At 40.8% G+C, this 16728-nt stretch overlaps 1 protein-coding gene across 1 annotated transcript in view; it reads left to right on the top strand.

Moving 5' to 3' along the window:
• The window catches only part of LOC114669221 (serine/threonine-protein kinase ULK1-like), a 110597-nt gene that overhangs the window by 60687 nt on the left and 33182 nt on the right, over positions 1-16728 (top strand). The window contains exons 10-15 of the mRNA XM_028825415.2: positions 6237-6319; positions 7945-7995; positions 8289-8377; positions 9238-9403; positions 10140-10200; positions 15982-16107. Coding sequence (XP_028681248.1) covers positions 6237-6319; positions 7945-7995; positions 8289-8377; positions 9238-9403; positions 10140-10200; positions 15982-16107 — 576 coding nt within the window. The remainder of the gene's footprint in view (positions 1-6236; positions 6320-7944; positions 7996-8288; positions 8378-9237; positions 9404-10139; positions 10201-15981; positions 16108-16728) is intronic.

Genomic DNA, 16728 nt, shown 5'->3' on the forward strand with positions numbered 1-16728 from the left:
TAAAAACATATAGCCACAGATATGGAGGAACCTCAGTAGCATTTCTTGACACACATAAATTCCAAAGTAGAATCAGAAGTATCAGCATTAGAATGAATATGGGTTAATTTTAGACTTCTTAGTGATTGTATACTCTGTCACCTAATAAGATAATATTTGATTGCATAATGCAGCAATGTGATATTTGTAAACAGCAGCAAGACATTTGCTGGTGAAGCCATCCCATCCACTGTGCCTCTGTGATTTCTCAACAGCCTGAGATCGATGAAAGCTACTAGCACATGGTTCACATTCTGGGACATTAGCACTTGCGTTCATGTGGCATGTTTCGACACTGGATGTTGTCATATTACTCTTACGGGTCTGGTAGTAGGGAACAACTAAATATAACTTGTATCTTTCCTTTTGCTTTGTCAAAACGTTCTCAAACTAGTGTTAGGCAACGGCTTTAGTGCCTAATGAAGTGCTGTTGGATGGACTCTGCCTTCATAATCTGCAGCTTGCTTAGGCAGAGGCACTTTTGCTTTGCTGTATAATTTTTTGGAGGAGCAGTGAAAACGTTCCTAATTTCTTTTTTATGTTTGGCACCCTGGCATTAACAAAGCTTCACTAGTAGGTCACTTTAGTAGCTTATAGGATTTTGTTTCAGTAGCAAGAAAGCAAGTTGTTTCTCTGAATGGTTTTGTGGCATGAAAACAAACAGCTGCTTCAGCAGAACTAGCACTTAAAACTGAATGAAATTGCGAAGCTGCCAGTAGAGGAGCACACAGTCATTTAAAGCAACGTCCCACTTACCCTGTGTAACTCCTTGCATCCTACTGACACTTAAACCAGAGAACAATAACGCTTACTTGACATGTGAATGGGAGTGTGTCTTAGTTCAGAGTAGGCCTCCTTTGTTTTCTTTTTTTAAAGCCCAGTCCATTCAGATGCTGTCTTTCTTTGTTTTTCCTCATTATGCTTTGAATAGTTGCTTGGGATCTGTGGTCTTCTGACTTCTTTAATTTATCTGTCCACAAGGATTGGTGATCAGTCGATTTCTCTTATCTTTCTTCTATCTCGGCTTTATCAATTTCAAGCTTTTCTGATTCTATGCTTCATTTTGAAAGGGAGGATAGGTGTCTGAAAAAATTAATTAACCAGTGTATAATCTTGGTAAGTGTTTCTGGGCTACATGACCCATTAGGTATCTTTTTCCTGAAATGTGTCACTTGACAGCTTCAGAAGCATTTATTTTTATTTTAATTGGCGCTCCCCGGTGGAGAAGTGGGAGGTTTGTGTTATTCACTGCTTTGTCAAACGTTTGGCCTCCTGTGCATTTCTCACTGAGTGTGTTTTCATGCATTTTAATAAGCCATTTTCAAAAATGCCATCTTATGCCATGTGGCTGCCCAGAAGGAAGAACAAGCATCTTGACAGGGATAACAGAAGGTTTCATACCTGGCCAAGAGGCCATATGGAAAGGACTGGGAGAATGGCCTTATCAGGAGCAGGTCATTCCCCCACACATCTGGTGGCAGTGTGCCTCAGGGCTAAACTCAATTAGGACACCTGCAGGGTTGCATAGGAATTTAAGTCAGAAAACACAACCCTTATGGGGTCTTTGAGGACCGCCAGAGTGCGCTGCTGTGGGAGGACTGTACTGGTTTCTGCTCAACCTGGAAGTTGTCTGGATGACTGGGACAAGAGACCAGAAGCAATTCCTGTGTCAAGCTTAAAAGGAAGCCTGCTGCCTCAGTTTGAGGAGTCAGGGTCGGAAGGCAGTGGGCTACACTCTTGGATAAGGAAGGACAGTTGTGCTTGGTGTGTGCGTTTTTTTTCCTGTTATTCTTGTGGAGAAGGTATTGTGTCTCAATAAAACCCTTTACTTGAGTAGAAAGGGTGTTGGGGCTTTATTGAGTCTGTGGTTTGGGTCTCTGTGGCGCCCCCTTGTGGTTACAACCCTTATTCAGGTGAGAGAAACTGTGATATTGGTCTCTGACAAACTCTGCAAGTAATGTGGTCATGTAAACCCTTAACCATGTTGCAGTTTTGCACATGTCTGTTGTAAAATGGTGAAAATATCTACAAAGAAAAAATTTCCTGAGGTAAATGATCTTTAGGGAGGTATATGATCTCTGGGAATTTGTTTGTTAGAGACTGCAGCTTTACTAAACCAAATATCTATGTATTTGTATATATATTATAAAACCAGTAACAGCGCACTGCACAATAACATGCAGGGAATACCCTCGACTTGAGCATTCCTAGTTTTCCTCCTCTTCCTCTGTACATTTAGCATTCGTTTGCTCAGAGGTTGATGCGCTTGCTGCTTCCTGAGCAGCTCTTCTCTTCTCCGCCCTAGTGGCCCACTTCTTCTGTCCTTTCATCGGCATCTTTTCTTGTTTAAACTGATTAAGTCCGTGTTTGTGTTGCAATTACTTAGTACGTTTTCTGTAATTTTTCACTTAAGCTGGCACTTTAGCCTTCAATCTTTATCAAGAATGATTTAAGATATGAAGAGGTAGAGGAAGTGACCGCGAAGGTGGAAGGGAATGAGAATGGCACCCGTACGCATGCACCGCATGGCCGCCCTGCTACCGAGAGTTAACTCTAAAATAAAAAGAGGAATAACCTTGGAGGTCAATCAATACCCCGATAGCAGATAGTAGATGCTATGTAGTATATGTGTACCAAATATCAGGTCAATAGTGCAAACGGTTTGCGAGCTACAGGTGATTTAAAATCCTGGACAGACAAACGAACAGCCACAGTAGAGTATTATATATAAAGTTAAATACTATGTCCTTCCCTAGTTGTGTGCGGCAGTAATTCTAAGATGAATAAAGAAGAATTACACTAAAGAAAGGATACACTTGGCTCTTTTTAGTATCGCCTTACACTCCAAGAAATCAATAGTTGAAGGAACCTGCTGGCAAAGCCCAGTGCAGTGGTGGGGTTCCTGGCAGTCAAGTCTGTGCACTTCGAGAGTGCAGGAGGTACGGTTCTAAGCATATGCGGGAGCGACGTCTTCCATCCCGTCCATAGGGGAGCGGAAGTTTTCAGCAAAGTTGCCAGAGCTTTTTCTACTTTTCTCACATTCTTTGGTTCCTAAATAAGAACATGCAGTTGCCGAACATGGGATTCAATCTTTGCCAACACAGTTGAGTTTTAAACAGACCATTTCCAAACAGGGAGCACACCAACGCTTTTTAACAGCCTTCTTGAGCTGCTCCATTTGTCCCTCCTTATCTCTGTTTCAATCTCTTCCTGTCAACTCACTTACATTACTTAAATACTTCAAGTGTGTCATGTCCTCAGTTACCAGTTTTTAAGTTAAACTCACAGATCACAGTGGCACACTTAACACCTTTGGCTACTGGCGGTCATATTGTTCCACCCACTGGTGGGACTGATCTGTTGAGCTGAATGTGAAGCGCATATAAACAGGGTTTATTCAGGACTGTGCAGGACTTGTGCATATAGACGGGGTTTTTAAGAAAACACATTTCTGCCTTGACTGGGTTACTCGCCTTATTCCTGTTTTGTGTGTGCATGTAAACATGCTTGACTGTTAACTCCATACTTTAGATTTTGATGTGATTTTAGATGTTCTTATTGTCTTATAAAATTTTACGTTACTGATGTAATTACATAATTCTATGTTTTGAAATACATTTGTTTTGTCGTAACCAATTAATGATGCTTTTTTTTTCTTTTTTTTGAGTGCAGCATGTTTGTATAATGATCCATTTTCTGCCCAGTGGGGTCTTAACCATTCCATACCTTTTGTAGTTGCATTGCAAGTTCTGCCTGCTGTTATTAATTCTAAAAGCACTTAAGATGTGCTAAAAACAATGGGGTGTTAATGGCTTTGCATTCCATATTTAATTTAGGAGAAATGGTCTGATGCTCACTAATGTCATGGGCCGATTATTGTTATCAGATGGAGTAAAATGCAAACATCGACTAAGCTCGCGAACAAGCAAAGTCTGAGTGCACCAGCAACACAAATGTTATTATAAAATCATAACTTGATTTATTTAAGTTATCAGATTATACATCACGTCTGCCAGTAGCTTATGAGACATCCAGTGTTTTCTGTTCAGGCACCTTAAGGTTCATGTGAAGGCCAAAAAAGCCTTTCAGAGCATTCATACGATGCGTTTCTGTGCCATTTACTTGTATTTCACATCCTTTGACTCACCAATTTGCACCGATCGTCTCAAGATTAAATGAAATGCTGTCGTAACCTTGAAGATATTCTCTGAAACAGGTTATGATTGAATATAAGGAACCTGTAATTTGTTTCGTTATCAAGCAGTCATTTTTTGTTGTTTTTGTTTTTCCGAATTGCCGCTACTCTGAGTATTTCTTCACTTACCTCTTTTATAGCCTCAGAGGCAGAAGCTGGGGAGTGGAGCAGAGAATCGAGCTACTGTGTAATTTCTGGGCCAATTTTAGATTTCTCCTACAACATAATTTACTTGATGACCTAAAATCACTCAATTTGTTATATAATTAGAATTATTTACTTTTAGGTAAATGCTGTAACTCTTGTTTTTCTCACCAACCATCGATCTTCTAATCTGCTTATTCAGTTAAAGGTTATACAGAGCTGGTGCTCTGAGCCTGACTAAGCAGAACAACCCAAGGCTTGACAGGGTGCCAGTCCATTTTAGGTTATTACCTCATATTCTTTTTAAAATTTTCAACTGTTGTAGCAGTTCTTGCACTTTATCTCTTTAGTTAAAATGTGTGCTTCTTATAAAAGCCAGCACCTGTAGTAAAGTCAGATCTAATTAACACAGCACGTGTTGTCGACAAAGTGGCCTGCAGGGAAAACTAAGCCCTAGGGGAGTCTGATTTGGAAAGTGATCATTTCACCCAGCCATCCTTAATCTTCTTAATCCTGTTCAGGGTGGCAGCACTAGGTGTAGAGAAGAACTTGACACTGAGTCAGGGGGCCAATTCCTCAAAGGACAGATTCACGCTCACACCTTTAATTATCCAGTTTACAGTTAACAAATGGAGGCATGCGTCTTTGGGGTGTAGGAGGAAAGCGCTGCTGTCTCGTAGCTCACGTCACGGTTTCTGTGGGGTTTGCCTGTTGTTGTTGTGTCTGCATGTGTTCTTCTCTGCAGACTGATAATTAGAAGGGAGAGAATTATCTCTGTTAACATCTGTTGCTGCACTTTTGACACATAACACAAGCCTGTTGATCCGACAGAATCTCCTGTATGTTTAGGTTCATTGTTTGCTGTTAAGTATGGACTTTCGTGTAACCTTTGGAAACACCTTAGTAAAATATTGTGGTATTTGTTTTCGGAAGAAGGAAAAAAGCAACCTTTAAATTAGCTTTAAGTAAATCATTGCAGAAATGCTCCACATGGAGTCCCATAGGGGTCTGTCCTTGGACCTTTATTTTTTTCTGATTTATATTAATTATGTAGATTTCGGTATAGTTAGTAAACTTGTGACTCTCGCAGGTGATACTGAAATTGGCACGCACTGAGGAGGTAGCAAAATCAAATTTGAGAAGAAGGCACTTGGAAAATGTAGCTTCATGCAGGAAAGTGCAAAATGTTACATGTTGGCTGCAGGAATATCAAGATGGGAAACTCTGATCTAAGAAGCAGCCTCTGAAAAGAATTTTTGGGGTTTACGTTGAGATAACATTTTCAACATCGAAGCAATGCACTTAAGTTATTATTAAAAAGGCAAATCAAATGTTGACAAGACTGGAGTATTGTGTGAAATTCTGGTCACCACGATACAAAAAAGTCATAGAAGCACTTGAATCTGGATAAAAAAGAGCAACCAAGCGCATTCGGGTTCTTAAGGACATGTCAAACTGTCACAGATTCAGAGAATTAAACCTGTTGAGTCGCGATTAGAGTAAACTACATGGGGACCTAATCCTGTTCCTTAAAATTCTTAATGACATCGATAAAGCAAATCCAGGCGAATTTTTTTGAGTTAAATGGTTTATCACATACTCGACGACATTTGTGGAAATTAAGAGAAAGTACATTTAAGACTGAAGCCAGGAAACACATCTTTATGTATGCAAAGAGTTGTGGGAATCGGGACTTGTTTTTGAAGCAGAAAGGTTGATAACCTTTAGGTGTATCAGGATGAAATAATTGGGACGGCTTAGCAGTTCGTCAAACTAACAATCTTGATGGACTAAATTGTCTCCTCTTATTTGTCAAATTTCTTATGTTTTATGTTCTAAAATTATGTCTGTTTTGCAGCATCCCCCGGGAAACTTCTAGCCACTTGCGTAACTTGCTGCTGGGACTGCTACAGCGCAACCACAGGGACCGCATGGACTTCGGTAAGTGTTTAAGTGAACTGCAAGTAAATGTGAAGCTTTCATTTGGGTTCTTCAAAGTAAATCTGGACATGATTTACTACTTAAAAAATTGACAAGATAGTTAAGAGCATCTTGTAAAAAGTGAGTCATTTCAGTTGAAACTCCACTGATCTGCCCATTTTATTATCTTGAGAGGTAAAAAGGCCACTCGTGTATTGATTGAATAGGTAGTCTTCATCCACATCTTGCAAGTAAAATTGTCTCGTAACGTCCTCGGGAGAAGCAAGACTAACCATACATTCTGCACACATGACACATAGAAGCCGGGGTGGGCATGGGGGACATGTATTTATGATAACGTTTTATCTGGAAATGCTCTTGCTCGCTGTAATGTAAGCAGAAAGAGAGGGGTAAAATGTCAAAACTGCAAGATGTTAAGACAGTTGGGGTGCTGCTCCTCTCCAGGTCAGATAAAGTTGTGGTGCCCCAAACATTGTTGACTTAGTTGTCACATAAAATTTGCTCAAGCAATCTGATTGAAGAAGTTGCTCAACTCCAGACCCGCAGCTTTCATCAGAGGGCTTGCTGCTGCTGTCACAGATGCCCACCATTGACAGATACAGATCCTGCCACACCTGACCACTGGTTGACTTTGTCGTAATGTCGTTCCATACCCCAGAACACCATGAAGTGACAAAAATGGTCTTGGCTTGTTGAATTTTGTTGATTTTATTTAATCCATAAATAAAAATAAATTGATTTTGCCTTGGTTAGTATGAATTTAAATAAGTAGTGTTTAGGTGAAACTCTAAATTGGCTTCTCGCAGTTCAAATCAAAAAAATACTCTTCCATAATCATCATTCATTTCTTTGTGCACAACTCATTTGAAGTCACAGTTGCAAATGAAAACTATTTTTTAATAAAGTTGCACTGTTTTTGTTCAGGCTTTTCAGAGCCGCAAGTGAGCATGACCGTCCTTTCAAGGAGTGTGACGTCACTCAAGTCCTGCGGTATTTGTAGTCACAGTATGCCGCTGGTGTGCTAAAGCGCCGTTTTCATGCTGCATTTCATCTCCCAGTGCTGAATAAATTAATTTTAACTAGGAGAAAGGGGGTTTGATTTCTGTAGTGGAAAACCTAATGTAATGCATAAACATTGCAAATGATTTTATTTGGTTTGTAGAAAGCAGCATATCCACGGGTTAACCGATGCAGTTTTGTAGCATTCTGTTTATCAGTAAGTGTTTATGAAAAATTAAGGTTAAGGTTTTGCTGTTATTGAAGTAAAATGTGGATCATCAAGAGGAGAAATGTAAAGAGTGAAATGTCTGGAATTATCTCCAGTGGATTTTAAAAAATTTAAATGTGAAGGAAATGTCTTGGAGTAATGGAAAGATGCTCACCTGTTCATTTTTTTCAATCGCTGGGCTATTTTTAAAGTCTTTGTCAAAGTGTTTAATTTAGTCTGGCTGCATGTTTTGCATTCTTAACCATTACAGCAGCAAAGTGAATTATTTTGTAATTTATATATTAATTGACACAGTTTTGTAATGAGTATTTTTTTTTCTGGAAGCTTTTAGCCACCTTGACATAGATGTCATGTCCATGTATTCATTCCTTTCACTCTGTTGCTTATTTCTTTCTAGATGAGTTTTTTCAGCATCCTTTCCTAGAAGTTAACTCATCCATGAAGAAATGTAAGTAAATCATCCATGACAAGCTTCATGCTTTTTCCCCTTTTCAAAAGTAGCTTGAGAGAGTGCCCAGAAACATTTTTCCATTTAACCTTTAAACATTCATTTCCATTACTGCTGTATAGAAATGGTTGGCTTGTAATTGAAACCTCAAGGATTTCTTAATCAAACCTTTTTTTATCTTGTGGTGAAAAGTTGATTACTGTGGAAGAGTATCAGTCGCTGAGAACCCCTAGTAAGTAAGTAGGCCATGCAGTCATTCTTAACAAAAACCTCATCAAGTTGAATTTTTGCAGCTGCTCCCGTGCCAATGCCCTCCTACCCAAGCTCTGGTTCTGGCAGTTCCTGTAGCAGTTCCTCGACATCCCACTTGGCCTCTCCTCCTGTAAGTTTCTGTTATGGTCTTTGTACTCTCTTGAAAGTCCTGCCTTGTTTAGGATTAAAAGAATAGTGCCTAAACTTTTGTTTGTTTATTTGTTCATTCTAATTAGATTGTTACGGGCTCTTAGCAATATATGGACTACATGTTGTTAGTTACTGGTTCACGATGGCATCTCTTACTTGACTATGTGCACCTGAGACAGACTTCTGTGCTTAACTATTTTTGTCGGATGTCGACTTCTTAAGACATATAGTAATGTCTTCACGCAGCTGCTGGCCACTACATGAACGCATTCAGCACTGTGATCAGCCAATGCTGGTACATCACTTTCGTTTTCGATCTCCAGATCACTTGCGTCAAAATGGGTGTACAATAAGTCAGAGTCTGATTCAGCAATAATATGCAAAATGTTGTCTATAGAGTATTTTGCTTTGCACATTCGCTTCACTCTCTCTTACCAGGTCCGTGTTAAGCTCCAATGGCTGGTGCCTGCGTGAAGACCACTCTAGCGGCCAGCAGCTTCCCTGCTATGAAAAAATATTCAGCCCTCAAAGACTTAAATGTTGAAACAGACCATGGAGGGAGTTCAGGGTTATGGTCTTACCTTTGTTGGAGAAGTGCGGTTAAAGAAAAATAAATTCCAGAACTAGCTAGGCATATTCTTAACATTGAAATTTGAATGTACTTTACCATTAACAGTTTTGATGGATATACTGGATGTTGTTGAATACAACGAGTTACAAAGTTATTTTGTTCTTCTGTGCTTTACTGTTACATTATTAATGGATAGTTGTCCTTAAATACATACTCTTTGGAGATTTTTCCTTCTCCTTTAATTAAAGTGTTTTTCTTCCTTCATGTAGCAGTCGGTGGCGGAGATGCAACAGCTGAGAGTCAAAACCCTGGTTTCCCCTACCCAGGATTCAACAAGCTTCCTTCATGGATCAAAGGACTCGGGTGGCAGCAGTAATAGCAAGAACTCTTCCTGTGATACAGACGATTTTGTTATGGTGCCAGCCCAATTGCCCAGTAAGGCTGCCAATAGTTTTGAAAATCAAATATCTTGTTGGAAAGTGTTTAGCGCTGCTGTCCTAGCTTTACTGCTTATTTCTCATTTCAGTTTAGTGTGCATATTTTGGGTATTTATAATATCCATGGCTCTTAGCACTTCTGCCTTGCAGGTGCATTAACATTTTGGTTTGAATTCTTCTGTCAATGACAGTCCCCCACTCTCAGATAGGAAAACCTTCATTTGTCTCTTGTCTCAGGCCTCTTTAGTGAGTTTGGATCCATCATAAAGTTCCTGCCTTGACTCTGCGATATGTCTGAGCCCTCTGTGACCCTAAAGTTGGGTAAAGTGAGTTTAGAAAATAGATGGAAATCTTTTATTAAGGCAACACCTTTTTGTTTTCAATTTAGCTTTGGAACTGGTTTGAAGGTAAAATATTTTTGTTTTTGGATATTTAAAATAGAGTTGTTTAGGTAAACCAGCTGGTTAACTATTACAATCTTTATTCCAGCAATATCCTGATTTGTAGAACGAACAGATATTGTCTTAGATGCACCTTGGCAGCAGCATCTACTAACATGAGCCTACATAGAGCTGAATGCCTCGGGCCTAGTCTCCCTTTTGGGAAAACCATTATTAAAGGCTTCGCAGTGAGACGACTCTATGCAGCTCTATGCATCAAAGCTTCCACACAGAAATGTTTCTAGATTAGAAAATGTCATTGTGGAGAAAAAAAATGTTCCCTTTTCCTTGCAGATGATTTTGCAAGTGAAGCAGCAGGAGCGAAGCCAGTTCAGGACAGCCTCCTTTACAGTGGGTGAGTCGGCCTTTTGATCTGTAGTCTTTTCCAGTTCTCTGCTTGATCTTGAATTGTTGAAAGCTCTTGGGATGCAGAAGCAGTTAAGAATTTTTATTGATTCACATTTGCACAATTTAGAAGGTTGAGCTGGGTGACTTAGGTTGCACATATCATCAAGCTAATTCAAATGAGCTGTTGGGTTTCTGTTTTGCCTACGCTAATTAGGAGCTCTCTACTGACCTCTGGTGCACTGGGGAGTCACATAGATACATACATACATACATACATACATACATACATACATACATGCATACATGCATACATACATACATACATACATACTCACTTACTTACTTACTTACTTACTTTATTAATCCCAAGGGGAAATTCACATACTCCAGCAGCAGCATACTGATAAAAAACAATATTAAACAGTAATAAAAATGCAGGTAAAAACAGACAATTACTTTGTATAATGTTAACGTTTACCCCCCCGGGTGGAATTGAAGAGTCGCATAGTTTGGGGGAGGAACTATCTTCTCAGTCTGTCAGTGGAGTAGGATGATGACAGCAGTCTGTCGCTGAAGCTGCTCTTCTGTCTGGAGATGATCCTGTTTAGTGGATGCAGTGGATTCTCCATAATTGATAGGAGCCTGCTGAGCGCCCGTCGCTCTACCACAGATTTCAAGCTGTCCAGCTCCATGCCACCAATAGAGCCTGCCTTCCTCACCAGTTTGTCGAGGCGTGAGGTGTCCTTCTTCTTAATCAAGGCACTGTCCCCATCTCCATCCCACAAAAGCTTCCAGAGTCCTTCAGGGTAAGGATTATGCTTAGCTCAGTAGCTTGTGTGCAGTGTAGTGTATCCCAAATCCAGGTTTGGTGGGCAGCTTTATATAATATTTACTTATGCCAGTCCAACCTGCAGGTCTATAGACACTTGCGCTATTTAAACATTATATCTGCATGAGCATTTCCAAGTACTTGGCAAGGTGATGAGTTTTGCCTTAAATACAAAGTGTAGAGAGTTTACAAGCTGATAGACAGCAGACAAAATGCCCTGTGGCGACAAGAGCTGAGACGTGCTCTCTTTTCTGCAGCTCCTGTGAAACTCAAAAACAAAAAAAACATAATAGCATTTTATATATTCAAAATGGGGACATCATCCTCCAACCCCACCCCAGCTTATTGCAATAGAAGAACTAAAAAAAAATAATCCCACTTACTGTGTAATATGCTTTGTGTCCCCATGTTGCTGTTTTAAATTAATGAGAAGGCCTGGACAGTTGGTGTAGCGGGTCCACAGCTCAGATTAAAAAGGACAGTTTTTTTAAATAGATAATTGCTGCACTCCAGGCTTAAAGAGCAGGCTTGGTAGTGTGGACGGAACGTTTCCCGGGCGTCTCATGATGCGGGCTGTTGTGATGTGAGATTTTACATATAACTTGATAAATATTTTGTATGTCTTTATTTGTAATTTAAGCAAAGCAATGTCATTTAGTGTTTACCCCTCCCTCTTACGAATGGGTCTGTTTGAATTTTACGACAGGATTTGGGGGATGTGTCTTAAACCAGTTTGCGGAGTGTTTCTTTGCTAAAGTCATTTCTGCCCCGCGCAAGTAGGCTAAAGTGTACTTTAACATATGGTTTTGGAGCAGGTGTTAAAATGTTCTATTCCCCCATTGGTCTGAGGTATGACTGTTTGGAATTGGCTTGTCTCAGAGGCCTTTAAGTACCATGATGTCTTATTGGCTCTAGGGCTTGGACAGAACATTTATAAATGTACGTGCTTAACCTCACAATCTCTCTCTCTTACCAACCAACATATGATGAAGAAGTATCTCTCTCTTACTTACCAACATCTGAAAGAAGCATCTCTCTTGCTAACCTGTGATGATGAAGACAACACAATGAAGAGCACAGTTTAGCAGCCATTTTGAACAGACATATGGCTGAAAGCTGAGCACCAATGATGCCTTAACTAGAGACATATAAGTAACTACAAGTCTGTGTGCCGCCTGAACTACATATCATCATTTAATCAGGTTGTATGGTTGCCAATATTCAAATATACTTTACATTTTGTTATTATTTATGAATATTATCAATAATACATTACATTATCTTATGTGTAACTTAACTTCTGCTTGTCTTTTTACTACATCTAATTGCCTGAGGTTATAGATATAGAAGGGAAGGTGGGGATAAGTTATATACAATAATACCTTATAAACAGTACTAAGTCTGTGAGATTAGGCATTCTAAGGCTACATATTAATAATACAATAGGGGAAAGTAGAGTAATATATATTACTCTACCAAGACAAAACACAGGCGATCCTCTCTTTAGTGCACAGTTGAGGAGTTGTCCACATCCGTAATTGATGCCGGGAGCTGCTAATCGCCACACCTGTTCCACATCCCCATTATATATAATAGGAGCGTGAGTGTGGAGAGGGGGGAAGAGGAAAAAAAAGAAAAAAGTGAACGGAGTTTAAGGAAGAAGGCAACTTGGAGCAAGGGACCTGGTGCATGCGCGAGAGAGAGCGAGCGTAGACTCGTTGATGTTTGCAGGCAGCTGGGAGAGGCGAGCTGTAGCGGGGTGTTCGGCCGACACACGGGGGCCAACGGTAGTGGTCACTCCTGCTGAGCGCTGGTGTGGAGCAGGAGTGATCGAGAGAAGGTTGGCTCACCGCAGTGAAGGTAGCGGGAGTCGGAGATTTGGAGTGGAACCCCAGCATGAGCGCCCTGGCCATTGGGGGAAGCCAAGTCTCAGTCTGGCGGATGGCTGAACGAAGCCATGGATCGGGAAGCCACAAGACCAGCCAAGTGGAGAAGGTCAGTTGCAGGTTGGGGGACTCCCTTGGTGCATAGCCTGGATGGGAGAAGAAAGAAGACACCGGGCTTTGTTTTTAAAAGAACTGCTTCCAGCCATTGTTTTAACCTCGTTTTAAAAGGATCTATTTATTGGATTTTTAACCTCTACGTTTTTCACTCACTTTTAAAGAATTATTTATTTAAGGACTGTTAGACACACTGCACTATTTATTTGAACAGTGTTTTGGTTTTGCTGCTTTAAATAAAAGTACTTTGCACATTTTTGCACCATCCCCTTGTTTCGTGATGTACTCACTGATCAGCTCATCCGGTGACATTACGGACGGTGTCGGGTTCAAGAGCGCCAAAACTGGAGACGGGAGCCTGGAGCTGAACCCACATCGTCACAAGGTTACATTCTCACACACCAGGATATTTTACTTTCCTAGTGGCCTTAGATAGCTGATGAAGATGAAACTGAAAACACACCAACCATATGCAGACTGGCCACACATTTTCAACTGACCTCAAGTGACTGGAAATGAGAGACAACCTGTGATATGTTGGTGTCAGAGCCACACATCATCCTGTTCTGTATGGCACCAACCCCAAACAGTTTTGTTTAAGCCGAAACATTTTTACGTGTATAAAATGGCTTTTGGTGGAGCCTGTCCACTTATTATTTGTCTTTCTTTGTTATTCTAGTAATATTAAGAATTACTGAGTGTTTGTTCTTGTACTGCTGGTTATTTCGGTGGCATGTGGTATAGGATGTGCTCATTAAACGCCTCAAGTCATATTTCAGGCGTTATACCTCTGGCGTGGTTTCAGTCCTGTCTGTATCTAGTGGCCATGTCAAATTCTCACCTGTCCCTTTTGCACGTTGTGTTCCACAGGACTCGGTACTTGGCTCACTCTTATTTTCTTGTTTTTCCCCTATCGTTTTGTCAGAGTATTAGATAGTAGTGATGGTGATTCCACTTTAATGCCAGTGACACTCGGATTTATGTTCACGCCAAGCCATACCTCTGACTTTCCATCAGACTCACAGATCGATTTTATGGGTCATATTAAATCTTGGCTGTGTCACAACCCTTTTAAAATTTAATGGGTAGAAGAGAGACGTTTTGCTCGTCGGGAGAGTACAGAAGCCAGTTACCCGGTTGTCCTTCTTTAACATGTCATTTGAGACTTGTGTGTGAAGAGTTCAAGCAAATATTCCTTCATTCAGCTGAGGAACATATCGTGACTTTGGTCTTCTCTTTCCAGTTAGGCTGGCGGCACACTTATTCATGCTTTTCTCTCATCTTGTCTTGGTTATTATAATTAGCTTCTTCTTGGTGCTTCAGGCAAAGTACTAAACTGTCAGAACCTTGGGAATATATCCTTTGACTGGTCTCAGTTATTGTACATGTTATTCGCTTTTTTTGCTCCCTTATTAAGCCCTTCTTGGCAGTGGTCCCATCTGGATTTCACACATCTTATATTATTAAACGCCACGTCTCAATTTCAGCAGTGTGTCTGTCTTCAGAGAGAGTGTTGAGCTTGTCGAGAGGTTTACTTACCTTGGCAGTGACATTCATGTCTCTGGTGACTCCTCCTATGAAGTGAGTAGATGGATTGGGAGAGCATGGGGGGTTCATGAGGTCGCTGGAAAGGGGTGTGTGGCACTCCCGATATCTATGCAAAAGGATGAAGGGCCAAGTGACCTGAGACAAAGACTGGACTCCTTTGGTACTGCGTCTCTCCGGAAAATCCTTGGGTACCGTTGGTTTGACTTTGTGTCGAAATGAGCAGTTGCTCATGGAGTCCCGAATGAGGCACATGACCTGCATTGTGACTGAGCGTCAGTTACGGCACTACGGCCATGTGACGCATTTCCCTGAGGGTGATCCAGCTTGTAAGATCCTCATTGTTGGGGACCCGAGTAGCTGGACCAGACCAAGGGGTCGCCCATGTAACACCTGGCTGCAGCAGATAGAGGGTCATTTCGGGAGGGTGTCACTGGACCGCGTGTCTGCCTGGGGGGGGTTGCCATCTGGGATCCCGAGTTGTTTCATCATGTGGTGGGTGCGGCAATGCGCTGTACCAGTGCATGCTCCCCAACTTGACTTGATGTCTCAATTTTTGGCCTTCTCTGAACAATTGCCCATCAAACGCAAGTCATCTGGGCGACCAGGTATTTAGTGTTGCAGCTTCCAGGTGAACGGAACTCCCCTGTCCCTTTACATTTGACGCTTCTTAAACTAGCTTGAAGTTTTATTTGTTGAAACAGGTTTTAATGTGTTGATTGTATTGTGTTGCGTATGGAGAGCTTTATGTTTTTTGCTGATGATAGGCACTATGTATTATTATTATTATTATTAACACCCCAGAACACTATATAATAACATCACTGAAGTGATTTTAAAGCCCAGGGAGAGATCCCAAATGGCTGCCACAGCACAGCAATGTTTTTTTAAGGCCTGCCTCCTGTGCGTTTATCGGATACGCACTGAAGGGTTTTATCACCAGTTGTGAGAGCGGCATCTATGGAAGGGGAGTTTCTTTTGCCCATGTGAGAGCTTTAGAAATGCTCGTAAAAATAAAATTGAAATGAATTCTACTCTGTGTCATAATGGAACGAGTAAAATTCATTACAAGTTATGTGGGCAAGATCTGAGCAACATTTGTAACAGAATATCCGCCTGCAGCTACGTGACGAATAATTTGTCTTGCAAGAAGAGCTGAGAAAATGAATTTGGCTGCTGGTATGGTCACATGTGCATCACAGTTGGTGTCACTAAAGAACAGTCACGCTAATGATGCTGATGAAGAGCTGAAATTTTATGCTAGTTTACATTTGAATTTCTGTTTATTCTGGAGGTATCCTGCAATTTCAGTAAGCAAGCGGAGCCTTTCTTTAGCTCAATAGATGAGCTTGTTTGTTTACTTGTCACACACACCCTGATTATACTGTTTTGTTTTGTTTTTTTGTTTTTGCAGCAGACCAGTCGAGTTTTCAGCTACCAACTATGGACAGTCCGTGCCAATTCCAGTGCCGACTCAAATTCAAAACTTCCAACGCATCGAGCAAAACTTGCATTCCCCGAGTCAAAACAGCTCCCCAAGGTAAGAAGAAGTGGACTTCTTGGGTGGCATCATGGCCTCATCATAGACAAAGCACCAATTATTTAAAAAATAAAAAAAAAGAAGTACCTCAAAAAGTTGTTTTGTTGCTTTAGGTCCTTCCATTTTGGTTTTGTAGCCTCTTTTTCCTGATATAGTCTACCCTGTGTGAGGAGTTTGCATGTTCTTTCTATAGCTGAGTGGTGTTTTATTGTTATTCCAGATCATCTAACACAAAAGCCATCCAGTAAATCTTAAAGAGGGTAGGAAGAAATGTCAAAACAGCTATGTACCTGTTACTTACTGTACAGGGTGGTCCAGATCTAATTATGCAACTGTTCGACTGACAACCGTCTCCCCGCCAGTTTGGAATGCAGGGCAGGTGTTGCCATCTATCGGCAACAAAAAGAATTTTAAGTGAAATCTCTATATGCAGGGCAGGTGCTGTGAATTCTCTATGTAATAAACTTAAGTTATAGCATAATGAAAATTGCATAATTAGATCTGGACCATCCTATATAACCTCTAACTTGCATTGCAGGCCTTATTGTGCCCTGCATATTCATCCTTGGGGACCTCTGTGGTTGGCTGTTAGCTGACTGGGGCTGTCTTACATTTTTTACT

This window comes from Erpetoichthys calabaricus, chromosome 18 (genome assembly GCF_900747795.2).
Source record: "Erpetoichthys calabaricus chromosome 18, fErpCal1.3, whole genome shotgun sequence".
NCBI lineage: Eukaryota > Metazoa > Chordata > Cladistia > Polypteriformes > Polypteridae > Erpetoichthys > Erpetoichthys calabaricus.